The following is a 20,141-nucleotide window of genomic DNA, read 5'->3' as shown; positions in this document are numbered from 1 at the left end:
AACAAAAAGACTTGAAGTACTAGTATAAGAGTACTCATTTACCATGCTAACTGAACGCAAATAATGAATAACAAGTAAAACATAAGTCATGTTATTTAAGATTAAGTATACACCTAATGGATTTAGAATAAGGGCTCATATATAGGGATTTATGAGTTTTGAACAGCGGTATACTACTGTTGCCTTTATACATTCATCACATTTCGAACGTATTTAGAATAAATACTAATAAGCAATTAGGGAAAATCAGAAATTTGTGTAATGCTTAATATATGTATAAGTAAATAACGCGTGTTAACATACTGCCTGTAACTTCATTCTTCGCGATTGTTTTAGGATATATTTTATTTTGAGAGGTTGTTTGGTGAAGGACGTTAAAACAACATTTATGTATCGTTTACATCATCACTGCTTTTCTATATGTTAAGGCTAATTGATCATAGGGACCTACTTACAAGGTGTTGTGTCGTAGTTTTCTTATATTTGATACGTTTCCCTCAGTTTTAGTTTGTAACCCGGATTTATATTTTTTTCTCTATCGATTTATGAATTTTGAACAGCGGTATACTACTGTTGCCTTTCTTTACAAAACAGAACATTCTAAGATCAAATGCCTGAGGCAGTTGGAACCTTGGTTTAATCATTATTTCTAAATCTACCAACGGAACGGTAAAAATGTTTATGTTATAATCCTGACAGTAGCTGATTATACCATTTAAAACTGGGAAGAATTTGTACTGCACAAGATGTGTTTGACCTTTGGCTTGTAAGTGTATCTGAAACATACATCGTTATGTGAAGAAGGCAAAACACAGTCGTCATTATGTAAAATTAAAACAGCCAACAGCTTGATAACATGTCTTACTCATCATAACATGCTACAGATGTTTATTATGTCACTGATTATCTTTGTTAAATAAATCACAGAAAAGTTTATCAGATAACGCTATCAAATAGCACTGCTTCAAAAATATCAGTCAATATTAGATAAATGATTAGTTTTGAAATGTTGGCTGCGAAAACCAGTATTTATAATTTTTCTATTTGTGCTGCTGACGGTTTAATAACAAAACAAGTCGCGTATACTTTCTTATATAGTCATTGACTAAAATTCTTTAATAATGATACATGTATATATACTACTTTCTAAATAATTATAATTTGAGTTTATTTTACAATTGAATCTGTGATCTCTGGTCATGGTTTTGTCACCACCTGTTTAGATTTAATAAGCGAAAGAAAATATAAATATAGCAAGATTCAAATTTCAGTGATAACTATTTGTTTTTCTATTACATTAATTGTAAAGAAAATGATAAAGTCCATTTCGTCTATAACTTTATTCTTTTATGGCAGTTACGTTCCTACACATATCAAGTTCTGTGAGGGTCTTCGAGATTCCTGCAGTTCAATCATTCTTAAATCTGAAAGCACATAAATAACCAAATCAGTATAATATAATCTTTTTAAATGGTCATTAGCTACAAATAAGACTAAAATAATAAACGTTTTATCTTACATGAGAACCTCCACATTAAAATTTACGACAAAGGGGACGATTTGTTGTTCCCTATTGTTATTTTTTCTCTCTTTTTTTTTTTTGGATAGTGATGTCCCTTAGCACAATCTTACGGTGTTTTTAATTTAACAACTCGTTCGCTATGCACGTGTCTGTTGTGACGTTTTAGATGTTACCACAAATTACTTTAAACTTTTTTTAAATTCTTTCATAGACATAAAAGAGGGACGAAAGATACCAAAGGGACAGTCAAACTCATAAATTTAAAACAAACTGACAACGCCATGGCTAAAAATGAAAAAGACAATCAAACAACAGCACACACGACACAACATAGAAAACTAAAGAATAAACAACGAACCCCATTAAAAAACTAGGGGTGATCTCAGGTGCTCCGGAAGGGTAAGTAGATCCTGCTCCAAATGCGGCACCAGTCGTGTTGCTTATGTGATAACAAATCCGGTAAATGGTCTTATTCGGTAGGTCACATTCATGAAGGGAAGGGAATTGTAGTTACGACGTAAGGAACATATCCGATATCATTTGTGAAACGGTTATTCCATACATAAAGATTTGGTTCTGAAGCTTGGTTGTACCTTGTACTTGCTTTTAAACTTAACAGCGCATCCTAAGTTTTATGGAGATGTTGTTTACCGTGTCTGAAAATTTAGAAACGATCCTGGTACACTTGTCGATCCTTGAAATAAATTTTTTTCTAAAAAGTTACCAAATTAACACTGTAATTAGATCATTGAATATTGATTTTATTAATATTGATATTTTTTTTAGATAATCAAAAGCAAACCATATATAATTGTTATATACATATGCACTTCCATGGATATCAATCTGTCGATTCTTGTATCTGTGCATTGCACAAGGTCATGTTTTACTGTGACTGTTCATGACGTCTTTCCACTTGATCCATTTGATGTTGGGAGTTGGATGTGTACTGATTGAAAATTTAGTTTAAGATGCATGATTTTTTTATTAGTTGTTATTGGCTTTGAACTAGCTGTCAGTAACTGCGAGCACTCTACTAAGGGTCTTTATGTTGTTTGGAAGTACCCGGCCACATCCACACTGTTTTTGTTAGATGTATTTTTATATGTATCCTTCAAATGAGTTAAGCATTTTTCAACTGATTTTTATAGTTCGTTCTTATACAACACTGTTACACAACTGTCCTAGTTTAGGGGTTGTTTATTGGGAGGGGGATCCCGCTATCATGTTTAACACCGCCACATTATGTATGCATGTGCCTATCCCTATTCAGGAGCCTACCGTTCAGTGGTTGGCATTTGTTGCTGTATTACATATTTGGTTTTTTTTGTAAAAAAAAATATATTAATCAGGTCGTTCGATTTCTCGTTTAAATTGTAATTTTGGGGCCTTTTATAGTTTCCCTAGAAATGTGCATTTTTTTTTTTTTTTTTATTTAATGTTTACACAACATTTACCTCTGGCACTCATACAGGACGACCTTTGTAAAATATGTTTGTATCCTTTTCTGAAATCCTTAAATCGGAAGGCGTATATAACCGGGTTACATATACTGTTTGTAAAACCAGAACAGTAAGCCTGAAAAAAGATGTACATATTTATTAGACATTAATTTAATTACATATTTCCAGTACTTTCAGTTTGAATAGTGGTAGCAATTTATGCAGTTAGTTGATTAGTTTAAATTTAACTGTATGTGTGAAAAATCTGATAAATTCCAAGCTATTGCAGTTGTGAACAAAAACATTTTAGGAGAAAGCTGGTTTTGATATATACAGTCAGGTAAAATATTATGTGATGAGATTGTTAAACTTGTAGATATTGATACTGATTATCCACTGAATTCTAATCAACACATGGAACACATTTATAGTAAAGAATCTCTTAGAGCGAATTGGTTGCTTTCTTACAAATTTACTAAATTTACCATTTTCCACACATTTATTTCATATAACTTGACCATTTAACGTGGTATTTTTACAGATAATGTAATACCATTATATAAATCAAAATCAAAAAGAACTATACGACTAATAGTACGGAGACCAGACACAATATTTTTTTAGATTTAATTGTCAAACATACTATATGGCTATAGTATATATCATTGGATTCGGAAAAATGAGTACTTTTGAAATATTGATGTCGTCAAAAAGAAATGTGGTATAAGTTTTGCATAAAATAAGGTCAAAGATCAAATTCTGTTTCATTTTTTCTTCTTTATTTTCATTTGAAGATATATACAGCAAGTTTTGTTAAATTTCAGATACAGACATGTTTTTCCAAATGTACTAGCAATGAATTATCTTGAAAATGTAAAAAAAAAAAAAAAAAAGGATTAAGTTGGTCGATTTGTTCTGAAAATTGGCGTTTTTCAAATATTTGTTCTGTTATCCAAGACCAACACATATTTTGTAAAAGATACAGTAGTTACCTTGCCGGGTGACCTTCAACCTCAGCAATAAACGATCAAAATTGTTTTTACTTGAAGACTAATATCTTGAAGGCGTAATTTGTTAAAGTTCATTATGTAATTTATAATAACCAAAAACCACTCAAGACCTCGAAAACAGTTACAATTGAAAAAAATCTAAACTAAGAGATCCACACAACAAAATTCATCCAGGAGTATCTTCTGGTTCATCTGTCAAGGAACATGATTGGCAACTTCTGCATAATTCTTATCCTTTGTAGGAGCAAAGCTCCGTACATGTAAGGTCTTTTTGTGAACAAACACATGACTTTTTACATGGAGATTTTCCCTTACATGAAAACAGAAGATCTTGCAAGAATTCTACTGACATATGCACTTTAGAATACACAGGTTGTAATGAATAATTTAACTCTCGTCAACCGTATTTTAAAGGTGACGAAATAGGGGTTTAGTAATGTGTGATCGATGCGGTCCAAATTGTAGTTTAAAACGAAGTTTGTAAAACATGCTATTTCAGTGCCGTTTCACAGAGAGGTAATCTGACTAAACTTGACGCGGATTTTATTCATATCATGATGGAATGATTAAGAGAGTTTTAGAATCATATATAGCTTTGAAATTAACTGTCTTGTCCAAATAAGGGTTTCATCTTTGTCAGTTCTACCGAAGCTCTGCAACCACTAAAATAGTGCGTGTCCTTCAAAGTATTGTTGGGGAAAGGCAGGCACATTGTTGGTGAATGAGTAAAAACTTTCGTTCATCCTTTACACTGCAAATGTCCTCCTTCTGCATCCACAACTCGTTTCTAATGGTCATATGTTTGTAGTAGTGAGCACACGGAACAATCACATCCGTATCATAGGTCCGTGTGCTTGTACATGTTCTGTCGCCATTTCTCTAAACTTCGTGTCAAAGTATAATACATTAAGTATCATACGAGCATCGGCTTCATCTTGAGCGCTTATCAAGTTACGACAGTCTTTAACAGTGTTGGTTGAAATAACTTTGACAATTTCGGGATTTACAACCGTTCCGGCTAAGTAAAGCTCACAATCAGGTGGAATCAAAGGGGATTTGTTCTGAAGAATAAAACTGTACCAAAGAAATTCCGGATAACTTGTTTGTTTTATTAACAGAAAGAAACTTCTTCCAGTCAGGAATACTTCCCTTTAATAATATGATACTCTTTGGAGGCAGCTGTAGTCTTTGTGCGGCGTTTCCTCTCAGAAGAAATTATAGAGTTTTTCATGTCGTAGTGGTCAAAAGCGCTATATAAAAGCATTTGAACATATTCTTATAATATTCAGCTGCAAGGTTACCGAATAATTTGTCTTTCTTAACACGAGTACATTGAACCAATTCAATACCATATCTGATGTAAGTTGTGAGTGATGGCCCAAAGGAAGGTAGTGAAAGTGCACAAGAAACTTTGGATTCGAATTGCTTCAACAAATCAGACTTGCATGATTTTCTCATTATGACGTCATCGTGAAAATTAGAAACTGGAATGAGACCTACAGGGTGCGACAACACTTTTTCTATTGTAACATCATCTCTACAGTTTGTCAAAATTAGTGCACGTCTAAATATAGATTCTGGATTTATGTGACCTGAAATTATGTCCCCCGATTTGCATTTAAGGTTTTGTTTTTGTGGTCAGGTTTTCAAACATTTTGACTTTGATATTGGACTATAAAAACTCTTTGACTGAACTACAGAAAAAGTACTAGTGATGAAATGTCTAGACATGTTCAAGCCTCCCTCGACAGCTGCGAGCAAAGAATCTTGAATGTTTCTTGTAGTATGCATTCCAGAGGAATATTGATAAGATGAGGATGAGAATTAACATCAAAAGGATCAGTCATGGTTTCACTTACTAGATCATACACAATGGCAATAACATGTTCTTCATCTCTTTGTATTGCTGTTGGTTTGTTTCCTCGAGTGAATGATTTGCATTATTTCAATTGCAGCCCTTTCAAGCATTACACGACTAAGGGATGCTAGAACATGTCTAGTAAGTGTCCATCTGTATGGCGTAGATTCAAAATTTTATCCTGTTATCTGTGATGAGTTTATAAAACAATCGCAGACTTTTGATTTGTTAAGCCTAAAATGCCACCTGATCCCTTTGATTCTTTTATAACGGTCTTTTCTGTTGCAGTGTCGGTCCATATATATACTGTTAAAATGTCAAGGAGTCTATCTAATAGCAAAGTCGCCATTTATAAAACCTGATCGAATATTCTCAGGAAATTGAAGCATATCGAGTATGTAAACTGGCATCCACCTTGAGTTATTGGTCACAGCAAGGTTGTTTACCAAAGAAAAAGGAAACATTTGAGATGACGATCTCAAATCAAGTGACCAATTAAATTTTCGTTCTGCTCTAACATTTGACAGCAGATTTTCTACAACTTCAAGAAATATATCCCAGTATTTGAATATAGGTGATGCAGCATATCCCTGTTGCTTATGTGTATCTATAAAGGGGCTGTTTATGAGCTTTGGATAGCTCCGTCATATTAGGCGTTAAGCCTTGTGTCTGGCTTGAATTGTTGAAATATTGCTTCTGAGATAAATGAATGTGATAGTGTTGTTTAATAAAGGTATGAAAAATCATATTAATGTTAACTATTTTACATTCTCCATAAAAACAAATGATGAAATTGAATTGAAACGTGCTCTATTAATTGCAAAATTTTCGTACTGTTAAACTTTTACCAAAACTCTTCAATAACTGATTAATTTTGCTAAACTTTATTTGAAATCGTTAAAATAAGGTGTTGCAACAATGTAAATAATAACAGAAATTATATCACGGATGTTCTTTTACAATGTAGACCTCAAAACTTTTCAAAGTCGATTTTTCTTTAAAGTAAACTAAAGTACTTCAAAGTCCATTTTACAAAAATTGCACCGTACGATTTTTTGACGATAAGTTAAAATGTAAAGTTTAACCTTTGATCTACCAATACTGTGATTTATAGTCGTATAGTCCGACTGACAATTAAACTCTTTAAATAAGCGACTTTTCATTACTCGGTCACCGTACTATAAATATAAAGAACTTTAATAATATGTAAGGTGAATTATTCACTTGTAAGAACAACGATCCCATCCCTTAAAATTAGACGTTTGCGTAACATGTTTATTGATTTTTTATAAATTGTATTCATTAATTTACATAACTAAATTGTAGTGAAAGATTGTACATTAAATCGAATCAAATTAAATTTGATAAATCTAATTATAACTACCCTGTTTAATTATAGGGCTTCAGTTTGTATTTTTATGTCACTTAGTGCATGCTTCAGGTGTTGTTTTTGATATAATTTATACATGCCCTTTATGTCGCTCAAAAACACATCAGACCTTATGTTATTTCCTTGTTTTATATACTATGCCGAATCTTAATACAGCTGGTTTATTATCATTTTTATTATTATTTATTTAAGTTTTTCTTTCAATATAGAGATGTTACGTAAAATCAAAAGCATGTAGAATAATAGCCTCAATTTTAGAACCACACTTAGTTATACATATATATAGGTTCACAAATAGATTAAATAGATATTGGAAGATGTGGTATGAGTGCCAATGAGACAACTCTCCATCCAAATAACAATTTATAAAAGTAAACCACTATAGGTCAAGGTACGGCCTTCAACACGGAGCCTTGGCTCACACCGAACAGCAAGCTATAAAGGGCCCCATTTGTTCCATACTGATTTTAGCAAAATTGGGAATAAAACAAAAAATACTTCCATCGGATAGCCAGCGGGAAATGTCATTTTTTAATAGGCAGTGAATCAAAACGGGCAAAGGCATTTAATTGAGTTTAATCGGTATTACAGAGTATGAAAAAATAAACAATATGACTAATGCAGTTTATATGTACACGATACATACCAATGCAGCTAATGAGGAAAAAATGGAGGAAAACATTTAGTAATGCTCTAAAATTAAAAGTCGATGTAAATACTGTTATATACCAAGAGAAATATGAAGAGATCTGTGTAGCTAATACGATGAGCAGCTACAAGACTGTATTCATAAAGAAACCGTGTAATATTAAAAAAAAAAAAAGGAGAAAAAAAAGGTATTATTTAAATTCTATGTAGACCATATTTCGTCCCCTCATAACATCGGTAAAAGGTAAATTTACATAAATATAGATTGTGCGCAGTTTGGGGATATAGTAAAATGAATTTGTTTCTTAGTTCTATTTTAAATAACTTCTTTATTCTTGTTTGTTTATTATTATTTTAGTTGTACTTGATGAATGATTTATTTAGAGATGTTTGCACTAATGATATACAATGTAGGACGTCGTTTTGTTAAAATGTCAAGGCAAATATAATGCTGATCAGTATTAATATAAAATAAATGTTATCAATTTACACAAACAAAATGTTATCAATAAAGGTAATTGCAGTTTCGAAAGACTGAGACTACTATTCTTTTTCCAAAAATTGTATACTCGAAATAAGTTGATACTATTATAAAACTATTTAAAGTCATACCATTGAAATGTATTTTTTAAATAAATACAATTCTAACTAGTGGAAATTGTAATTATAACGTAATCTATGACATTTCTTTACGTAGAGGGGATATATATATATCAATAATATTGTATTTACAACCCCGACTCATATATTTACAACCCCGATAACATAGTGCTTCATTGTCCATTCAGAATCAGAATCCGTACTGAAATTCAACAAGTCAAGTTTAAGCCCTCAGACAATCTGTTGTACATTGCTGAGATAAACAATTAAGTAATCCGTATAGAGACATACACATCCAAGTGTTGGTACTGAGACCAATGCGTCAAGCGTCCGTTATGAGAACATTAAGTCTTGTGTCCTTCCGAGCAATGCAAATGGCCTTACAGTGGAAATCACTTCTAACCTCTCATTAAATCTGTCAGAATATGTCAGGAGAACTGTTCTAGGACAGTACGTAGAACTGTCAGCCTGACACCTTTTAGTCAGTTCTAGCTAGAACAGTTCTAACCTAGAACTGATTTGGTCAGTTCTACCTAGAACTGATTTGGACAGTTCTACCTAGAACTGATTTGGTCAGTTCTACCTAGAACTGATTTGGACAGTTCTACCTAGAACTGATCCTGACAGTTCTACCCTAGAACAGTTTTAGACAGTTCTACTTCTAGAACAGTTCTGCGGCTAGAATTGATTTATAACTTCTACGGCTAGAATGGATTTATAAATCCTACGGCTAAAATTGATTTATAAATTCTACGGCTAGAATTGATTTATAAGTTTTAAGAAACTGTTTCTACAGTCCTGACTGATTTAGTCAGTTTTGCTGACAGTTCTACGGTTAAAACTGATTTGGACAGTTCTACCTAACCTAAAACAGTTTTAAACAGTTCTACCCTAGAACTGATCCTGACAGTTCTATCTAGAACTGATTTAGTCAGTTCTACCCTGATTTAGTCAGTTCTACCTACAACTGATTCTGACAGTTCTACTTAGAACAGTTCTAGAACCAACAGGTCAATTATTCGAACAGAAATCAATAATTCAAGTTTCCGTATTAAGCCCACCGAATCAAATGTCCCTTGCTAAAACCAATAAGTCATTTCCGTTCTGAGACCAACAATCCAAGTGTCTGAATTAATACCAACACGATAAATATATCTGTATGCCCCCACAGTAGCGGAAGGGGCATTAAACTTTACCTTTGTCCGTCCCAAAGTTGGTACCAGTTCTCCAACATAAGTTTGCCTCATATAAATGTTATGAAACTTATACACAGTGGTTATTTCCACTTAAAATATCAAGTTTGAATGTTGGTGGCATCACTTTAACTGTTATAGAGTTATGCCCCTTTGCAATTGAAAAAAAATTAATTTTAAATGATTTTTTTTGTTTCCGTTTTTTTTTAGTTAAGATAGCCTCAATCAAATGTTATAAAACTTATACACAATGCGTATTAACACAATATACAGATCAAAGTCATTAAATTTTGGTGGCGTTACTTTAGTCGTTCTACAGTTTTGTCCCTTTACAAATTGAAAAAAAAAATGCTGAATTTTTCGTTTCCTTTCTCTTACTTTAGTTTGCCTCAATCAAATGTTATTAAACCTACAAATGTATACCAAAGCTTATTAATTACCACATAACACAGATCAAATTTGAATTTAATGAATTCACTCAAACAGATCTAGAGGTATGTCCCTTTACAAATGGATAAATTGCTGAAATCTCTGAACTTGAATTTGCCTAACTCAAATGTTATGAAAATTAAACACAACGGTTATTACCAATAAATTCAGATCATAAACTAATAATTTAGGTAGCCTCCATTTTACTGTTCTTGAGTTATGTCCCTTTATAATGTTATATGCAAGCGGAGGCATCATTTGTGTCCCATGGACACATTCTCCATATTTTTTTTTACTCATTTAGCTTTGTAAAAGTAGCTGTAAATTTATTATAGCTTTAATAAGTTAGACATACGTTTAAATAAAGCCTTCCATTGCAATATACATTTTGGTTTTATTGTTTGACATTCCCTATTATAGACGCTTTATAGAAGGTTGAAATCCTATGTTATTCGTAAGACCTCATTCCCATTTGAAAAGATACTGAACCCGACACTATTTGTAATAAAGGTCAAATTGATTGTTTATCTCATTCGATATTATACAATTGACAGGTTTAATGGTTAATTTAATGTTAGGACTAAGTTTGTTGAAAACTGTATCTCTAAAAAGCTTTCCTCTTTTGACTACTTTATAATGTTAAAATATATGTATATTGCGTATCGAATCTGCTTTTCAAATTTATTAGTTGAATTCTGGTTTTCAAAATTTAAACTGTGTGAGCTTTCGTAAAACATAATAATACAAGAGCCATTGAAGCAGCAACACGTATGTACGTGAAGTATTTGTGAAGTTTTGTACTTGAAGTACTTGTGAAGTTTTCATATAATGATAAGCAATAATTTAGATCCAACAAGCTTTTCTTGTGTCAGTACACCATGCTAATGCAATAGCACTTATATCTTGTGTTTCTTCTTCAATACAAAGATTTAAAAATAACATTCAAAGAAGATTGAGTAGATATTGTAACGTTCATATGTGATAAAAAATGTATTGAGAGTTATAAGTTTCATAACGAATGTGAATTGAATATCGGTTGATATCAAGTAGAGTTATTTAATTCCAATATAATAATAAACGGGCCTTCGTAAATAAGGGAATTTGTTTACCTAAAATTACAAAACGTGTGAATTACTACAATATGTACAATAAGTATATATATATATAGAAACCAAAATGATGATCCGAAAAACTTTTGTCTTAATAATGCTATTTCATTGATAATGGTTGTCTCATTAGCAATCAAACCACATCTTTTTTTATATCTTCATAGAAATTCTCATAAAAAATTATATATATATATATCAATCTTTGTACTTCTCAACAGCTTTTTAAAACGTTGCACATAGTAAAAGCGCTCTTAAGAATCGCACCGTTAATAACATGTATAATTAGGACAATTGTCTATCAAGGAAATCGGAATGTTGACATATAGATGTCATTAGAGTGTTCTATTTGTTGTTCGGGTGCCATTGTTTTTTTTATTTACACAATTATCATTACATAGCTTACTTACCAACGGATTTATGTATGATGGAATATCATTTTTGTCCTCTAACATCAAAGCCAAGAATATGTAAACAACATAAGGTAACCAGCACACAATGAATACTCCCAACACAAGAATCAGAGTGATAATAACACGTTTGTCATCAGAAAAAATATCTTCTGTGCTACTGGCGGAATTCCGTCGGAAAATAGCAGACTGATGGAGAATTGTAAATATTTTTCTGTATGTAATTCCCATGATCACAATTGGTAGCACGAGATTTATTGTAAAATTAGCGAAAAACAGAATTGAATCTTTTGGGATGTTGAAATATGGGTACATCGGACCACATTGAAGTTTCTTTTGTCCATAGACTGCTTTACTGAGTCCAGAAACCGCAGCGACACCTAACATGATCCCCCATAACCAAGCTGCAACTATCATTAACACACATATTTTTCGAGAAATAAATGTTCGGTCTCCATTTGAGTGCCTTTTCAATGAGAAATATTTGTGGATGCTAATATACATTAGAGTATGAATGGATAACGACAAAAATACAGAATTTAGAAAACTATTCATACTACAAAACCATTGTGAAAACTGCCATTTTTCGTAAATAAGTGTATTCAAAGACACCGGTGCCATGCAAATTCCGACCATCATATCAGAAATAGCTAAGTTGAATAAAAATAAATTGGTGCCATTTTTAGCTGCTCTCATGTTACTGTCTCGAAGTATAACAATTATAACCATCACATTTCCTATTATTGAAGCTATAATTATAATAATTAACCAAGTTCCAAATAATCCAGTCTGAAATGGTCCAAAATAATCCGTATAATTATTGATCAAGTCGGTGACGTTCGACATCATTTTCTTATAGAACGGTTAAAACACAAAAGCCTCCTTTACTTCTCCTTTAAACGTCAATTAAACACATAAATGGCTGTTATGATAAACTACGCATTGACAATGGTTTGAAGAAAATCGCATATCTTTCATATTCAGTAACCTGAAATGTATAATAAGCATTTGTTCGTTAAAGCATTGCTATTATTTAACGTACTTTTTGCTTTATAACATTTTCGCGCGTGTATGATCGATTGATTAATGTTAGCTTTCAGTTTATTCAGGCATGGTTGATAATCAGCGAATTAATTATAATTTATCTCCAAAATTTGTAAACATATATATGTGCATAATCAACTGTTGTATTTCACAATCTACAATTGGGTTTTGGACGATACTATTTATGAAGCGGAAACTTCCTAGCTCTTTTTTGAGTTGTGCTCTTGAAGTAAAGAACAGAGCACTAAATTGTTTTACTAAGAGACATAACATCAACTCTGCATGACATATTGAGTAGACACCTTTCTTTTGTTGTAGACTTATACTTCCCTCTAACAAATCATTTTCGTTGGCTTGTTGTCTCGCTCGTGTATACCACAGGCCATGAAAATATTAATGTGTTTGCCCTAACCCTACCTACCCAAAAAATAGCTGCCTACTCAAAATCTTTTATTGTCCTGATGTGGAAAAGTTGTTCTTTTATTCAGATAGGCATGGAGACTTAAACACATTTGACGCTTTAATTTCTCTTTGTCGAACAAAAAACAAATGTCTAACTACCTACCTACAATTTCAACCTTTGGGTAGGGTTTGGGCAAACAAAAATATTATTAAGTGTGGCCACCACGTCGGCTCTTTTTCATACTAATACTTGTCTGTGAGAAAGTTTACGACTCATGCAAAACGAAATGAGGTCTGATTGCGAATGAGACGCTATTAACCAGAAACCAAAGGAAGAAAATGTAAACAGCTGTAGGACTTCGTAAGGCCTTCAATAATGCAAAACCGTACCTCAAAGTTATCTATACATTATAGATGAACTTAATGCCTTCATTAACGAAAAATCATACCGTATAGTTATCTATACAAGACCCAGATATGACAAAATGAGACACAATTCAAACAAGTGAAACTGCGAGCTACTGCTCACTGATGATACCCCCGCCGCAAGTGGATAATTTTAAGTGTAAAAATATGCAAGTGTTCGGTAAACAGGAAGTTGTTGAGTGATGAATCTGAAAACGCATTACACGGTATAGCTGACTCCTGAAACCAAATTTCAGAAATCCTTGTATAGTAATACCTGAGAAAAATGTGACGAAAATTTTCAACTTGGCTATCATATGTAAAATCATACAAGTGTTCGGTAAACAGGAAGTTGTCGAGTGATGAATCTGAAAACGCATCACACAGTATTGCAGACTAATATAAACCCTGAAACCAAATTTCAAAAATCCTTGTATTGTAGTTCCTGAGAAAAATGTGACAAAAATTTTCAACTTGGTTATCATGTGTAAAATAATACAAGTGTTCGGTAAACAGGAAGATGTCGAGTGATGAATCTGAAAACGCATCACATGGTATAGCTGACTTATATCAAGTCTGAAACCAAATATCAGAAATCCTGGCAGTGCAGTTCTTGAGAAAAATGTGACGAAAATGTTTCAACTTGGCTATCAGGTGTAAAAATGATACAAGTGTTCGGTAAACAGGAAGTTGTCGAGTGATGAATCTGAAAACGCATCACACAGTATAGCTGACTTATATCAAGCCTGAAACCAAATTTCAGAAATCCTGGTAGTGTAGTTCCTGAGAAAAATGTGACGAAAAATATTCTTGGGACGGACGGACTGACTGACAGACTGACGGACTGACGGACTGATGGACTGACGGAAGGACAGACAGAGGTAAAACAGTATACCCCCCTTTTTTCAAAGCGGGGGTATAAAAAGAAAAACAATGGCCAGATTTATGTTTTCTGATTTGGAAACAGGTTACAATCGTTTACTATTTACTCCAATAAAATTACAGGCATATGATTGCTGTAACATTTACGAGAAAAATAGTTCTGAAGGGAATTTTTAATATAATGTTAATGTCAAGTATAGTCCAGTAATCCATTGCTGTTGACGACACATGAAATCCAGTCATCCCTTGTTGTTAATGAATGAATATATGAATATTTTATTGCAGTAGCAAACATAATGCTATAGCAAAATAAAATAACATATTATGACAATAATGACAGTGCACAAACAGAGAACAACACAATAAGGTCATAACAAGCACAGAACTATAACTGTTATGCAATGATAATTTGTGGTCTCAACTTCCATGTTTTAATTTTTAATGCACAATAGTAGAAGGACTGCATAATTCCCAACTGCGTAAGCAATCGACTGCAATTAATTGCACAAAATGTTTTGTTCCACATCATTTCAACAATCATGCATTAAAGTGATTAAAATGTCAACGGCAGTCAATCAAACCATCAACATAATCAAATAATCTGTCAACAAATAAAGGTCCCGAAATTAGGGAAAAGCTGACATTAACATTATCTTAATGAAACTTGCTGTTAAAAAAATAAGAAATCATTTTTGCATTGATGACTTTATCTGCTTCAAACCTTATGTTGAGGGGACTTGAGTTCAGTTTGACAGCTTGACACACACTAATTGTTTGCAATTTTTCACTAGACCAAATTACTTAACTGTATCTCAAAATTCATGACCCAGATTTCCAACGGTGTACTATCACCCCCTGCTTGCTTTTTGCATATAACATTAGGAAATAAATTGAGAAGGTATATATATGGGAATATTTGCAAGTAGAACACTGTCCACATTAATGTTTAGGGCGGCGTCACAATAAGTTCAACGAGTGAAATGACTAGACAACGGAGTTTATAAAAATTTCCAGTAAGGCTAAATACCTCTTTTGAAAATGACTGGCTGTGCCAAAAAAAAATCAGTTCAAGTGCAAAATACTTTTAAAGAAAAATGTAAATAAGAAACCAACAAATGAATTTAGGATGAAAGGGGGAATGTACTGATATTCGGTATGTGTCAAGATAGTGGAAACTCTTTACAGCATGTGCCATAGATGATTACACGCGTACAAAAACAAACTGTGAGCTTGCTAGGGAAATTAAAGAGTCACGGGTTATTTATAGCTTCGATTATATCTTTATTCTCAATAAACCATATTTTTTACCAAGAATAAGTGAGGTTCCTAATCTGTTCCCCATTAAAGTTTCATAAAAACTTCAAAGGTTAGATCATCTTGTTCGTTTTATCTTTGCAAAAACACATGAACAATATCAAACCATTATTTAATAAGATATAATAAAATAACATGTCTTACCTTCCTAACTTCTGCTATGTGTTCACATTTTTCGATTCGACCATTTATATAATGTTAAATTTTGAAATCTGATAAGAATCATCTCTGACGTATTTTTATCAGTGTTTGCATCCTCCCAGAAAAGAAAACACCGGCGTGCAATATACTTCATTTACATGTTTTATCATATCTTCAGGTTTTTGCTAACTCGTGAAGAATTTTATCTGTGATATGCTATTAAAAATTGGCACAACATTTTTGTAATAAATTAACAAAAGTTCTTATTATTATACAATAATTACATAAATAGACACCAAAATTAGATAATTACCCAACATAATTTGTGTGATCGATAATACAGCACTTACACTAAAGTGGATATGTCGGTTATAATATGAGAGTTACCCTTTTTGATGAGAATTGTGGAATATTTGATATTTGTATGTTATGTCTAGTGATTTATTCTTGCTTGCTTTACGCTATTTCTATTATTTCGTGCAACTTAAAAAAAACCCACACAGGACTAACAAAAGCTCGAGGTTCCCGAATTTGAGCAGTTACAAAAAATGCGACGGGGTTAAACATGTTTTGTCAGATCTCAACCCTTCTCTATACATCTAGCAAATATGATCACCCTCTATTCTTATTTTCCAAACATAAAATGGGCGGGGGAGGGGGGCATCATATGTCAACTACTGTTATTATAAAATCGTATGGGTATTATATCAAGAACAGATAAAAAGGAGTTAAAATATAAAAAAAAATATTAACAAACATTAAAACACGAAAACAAAATATTAAGAAATTAAAAGTGAAGGTCTTTCCACCAGTAAAGGTATATTTTGATATTAAAATAATAAAAATCAGTCTAAAATGTCAGTTCCAACGGCTTTATGATGTAAAATATGAATTTAGAGCAAAGGTAAAAATCTAGAACGTCCTATTAACCTATGACCTTGACCTCAATTTCAAGGTCACAAACCAACGACCTTAAATCAAAATACCCTAGGTCCTTAATATGTATAGTTGAGTTATATCACTTTATGCATAATTCTAAATGTAAAAGGGGCGAAAACTCCCATTTATTGTCTACGCATCCTTTCAACCAAAATTCATAAGTTACGACATGTCACAACTAACAATTTAGTAAAAATAATTTGTCGATATGTTATACGTTTTATGAAAATAAGTGAAAATAAGCCAAAATCAAAATTTAGAATATGTCCTTGACCTTGACCTAATTTTCATTTCTTTTAACCAAGGACCTTTAATCAAAAGACCCTAGGTCTCTATCACTTATTGTTTACCAGTTAGAAACGGATATTGATAATATCAAATGCATAAGGGGAAATAACTCTCATATGGAGTCTCCGGAAAGCTTCGGTCCAAATGAATAACCTAATTCTGAAGATGTAACGAGCAATTTGGTAAAATAAATTTGTCGTAATCTTTTACAGTTGCGAAGGAGTAGTGGTTACAAGAAAAACAGTGTTTGGGGAGATAACTCTTACAACGTAAAGTATTTGGTTACGCGGTTGTCAATTTTAAAAGCGTATATACTATACGATATCATATTCCAAATATCTTAGCGACATCTTATGAAACAACAAAACTACGCAAGAAAAAAATTAGGCGGAAGAGAAAAAAAAATTCAGAACAAAATCAATAGGTCTTTCCACGGAAAGACCTAAAACTGATGATCAGTGATGGTGATGATAATGATTGATCTATGTGATGGTGGTGGGGATTCAGATTCGGTAAACTTCGGATTTTTTTATCGGAAAATACCGAATACAGATATAATTGATAATGCCCCGCAAACAAATTGAAACCGCTGTTGAAGTCATGTTATCAAGGCAATTCGATTGAAAACTTTATCAGAAAAAGATAACGACTGCTATTGTCTGCAAATTGGACAGACATTATTTTATTAATTTATGGTAAGTTCATTCTGAGGAAATGAGGAATTGAGATGACCGCTGCATATAATGTTGTGAGCACTGCATATAATGTTGGGACCACTGCGTAAAATGTTGTGAGCACTGCATTTAATGTTGTGAGCACTGCATATAATGTTGTGAGCATTGTATATAATGTTGTGAGCACTGCATATATTGTTGGGACCACTGCATATAATGTTGGGACCACTGCGTATAATGTTGTGAGCACTGCATATAATGTTGGGACCACTGCATATAATGTTGTAAGCACTGCATATAATGTTGTGAGCACTGCATATAATGTCTTGAGCACTGTATATAATGTTGTGAGCACTGCATATATTGTTGTGAGCACTGCATATAATGGTGTGACCACTGCATATATAATGCTGATCATCAACATAAGGCAGTCATGGCGTTCCATAAAAAACTATCCATCCTTTTATGTTTGAGCAAGTTAAAATATAACAACATAGCAAATAAGACAAAACAGCCAGTGATGTAGCCAACATGTATATTATACTAATGGTTTTCATTCAATGACCATAATATTTCAGTTAGAACATTCTTTAGAATGTTGTCAAATTTTTAAGTATGCAAGTGTTGAAGAAAGATAAAAAATTACTGAGTAGTTCATGAGACCGGCAGCGTTATCCTTGTTAGGGTCTGCATTGCCAAGTTTTGTTGAGCTTGACAAAGGGAACTAACAACATTTTGATAACCAAAATCTTTCAAAGAAAAATGATGTGTCAAATTTCTGTTTCTAAACCAAATTTATCTCATAATGTTTACTGGAGAAACAAGTGGTAAAAATCATTTCATATACCAACGTAAGGTCCCATCTGAACATTTGAAAACCACTAAATTGTATCGACTATCAAAACTTAACACACCCGCCAAGTTTCGTTTCATGACGACTTCCTGTTAGTGTTCTACCAGTAAAACTTTAAAACATTCTGTATTTATTGACTAGTTTCTTGATTTATTTCAAAGACTTTTATAACTCTAGATCTTGGTATATATAGATATGAAAACCCTGACTTTCCCCATCATAAAGGTGTTAGTAAGGCTTTGTGGGATGTATAGATACGCGTCCATTAATTGTGGCGATAACTTCTATCCTCATGTAGGGGGATCCCATGCTCAATGTACAATAAAGTATTTTGAAACAGCTCTTTGGTGGATCTTTAGATGGTCTATAGCAAGTAAAATTCCCCCTCCCCTAAGATACTGAGTCGACCCAATATGCAGGACCTACTTATTGTATCGTTGCAAGTCTAAATTTTTGACATCTCTAGTTAATTATTTATTATCGACCACAATATGCATGACATATTTGCTATTGTACGTGAATAAAACAACAATATATGATCTATAGAATGGAGGTATATTTCACTCACTCAACGTCTTTATACGTTTTGTAAAAGATAAAGTATTAATTTAACTGACCTCCTCAGCTATTATTCGATACCACTTCGTGTCATATTCAATATCTTACTATTGATTATTATTATATTTTATCTTATTAATCACTTAAAATGTATAAAAATAACATACTTTTAACCAGTGTGGTGGTGAAAAAGATGTTTTCTACACTACTGACGGAATTCCGTCGGAAGTTACATGTACACGTAACAGCCTGATATAGAATTGTCACATTTATATGATAGTAAATGTAATATCTGTCATTTGAAATCATGTTTCCCCTAGTTTTAAAAGGCGATTTAGACCATGACAAGTGATAAAGAAACATGTTTTAGTTTTGTTGTGATGATTTACAAATGAGTTAGCTATTTATGTTGTTGGGTTGCTGTCTCTTTTATGAAATCTTTAACGCTTCAACTGTTATTGTGACGGATGACACTTGTAATGAACTCTTAGTAAGCCCTTATGCTTTCAGTTTGGACATTTTAACTGATGTCTGTATATAACGGTACATTTTACATAAACAAATTACTTATAACAAATATTGGTCTGCTGAAGTAACGTGCACAAGTTTAAACATTTTGACATATTCCCTGAAATCAATAGAACTTCCAGGAAATCATCTTGACAAACGTATGATCTTTTATTTCATTGGTTAAGTAGCATCCATAGATTTGTGTGTGTGTAATCTAATGTTATCTGATATTTTTTTACAGTGCTGTTTTATATAATATAAGACTGACGTAAATGCTGATAAAAAACTTCCTTGGAATTACCTAGATTTAAATGTATAAACCGAATTATATTTTGTTTTTAGAAAATTGATATGCTGCTGCCAACGAACAGACATAATCATAGGTCACCGATTTTGTTTTAAAAAAATTTTGATTGGGTTTTTACAGAAAAAAGTTTTACAAATGCTTGAAAAGTAAAAAAAAAATATGGATTTGAAGCCGTCAAACCCAAAACTGTTGTAACGTGTTCATTTTTATTATTAT

At 32.5% G+C, this 20,141-nt stretch overlaps 1 protein-coding gene across 2 annotated transcripts; it reads right to left on the bottom strand.

Annotated features, from left to right (window-relative positions):
• Positions 1-1,137: 1,137 nt before the first annotated feature.
• Positions 1,138-19,229, bottom strand: LOC139513602 (neuropeptide CCHamide-1 receptor-like). 2 transcript variants are annotated; one of them, XM_071302255.1, is made up of 4 exons: positions 19,168-19,229; positions 11,609-12,596; positions 2,980-3,100; positions 1,138-1,424 (listed from the first exon to the last, which is right to left on the bottom strand). In XM_071302255.1, exons 2-4 carry the CDS (start codon positions 12,455-12,457, stop codon positions 1,357-1,359), a joined length of 1,038 nt encoding a protein of 345 aa, XP_071158356.1. In that variant the 5' UTR covers positions 12,458-12,596; positions 19,168-19,229; the 3' UTR covers positions 1,138-1,356. The 2 variants fall into 2 exon arrangements, with proteins under 2 accessions (XP_071158356.1, XP_071158355.1); XM_071302254.1 differs by lacking the exon at positions 19,168-19,229 and adding an exon at positions 15,800-16,152.
• Between the last annotated feature and the right edge of the window lie 912 nt (positions 19,230-20,141).

Source organism: Mytilus edulis, chromosome 2 (genome assembly GCF_963676685.1).
Source record: "Mytilus edulis chromosome 2, xbMytEdul2.2, whole genome shotgun sequence".
Taxonomy (NCBI): Eukaryota; Metazoa; Mollusca; class Bivalvia; order Mytilida; family Mytilidae; genus Mytilus; species Mytilus edulis.
This window is presented reverse-complemented; position numbering and strand designations above follow the sequence as displayed.

What these genes read in the sequence shown, in the direction of transcription:
- LOC139513602 (XM_071302255.1), bottom strand. Translation starts at nt 12,457, where the DNA reads ATGATGTCGAACGTCACCGACTTGATCAATAATTATACGGATTATTTT. An exon ending in CATCATACATAAATCCGTTG is followed by an intron (nt 3,101 to 11,608) that starts GTAAGTAAGCTA and finishes ATCTTTTTTCAG; the next exon opens with GCTTACTGTTCTGGTTTTAC. An exon ending in GTCCTGTATGAGTGCCAGAG is followed by an intron (nt 1,425 to 2,979) that starts GTAAATGTTGTG and finishes ATGTGCTTTCAG; the next exon opens with ATTTAAGAATGATTGAACTG.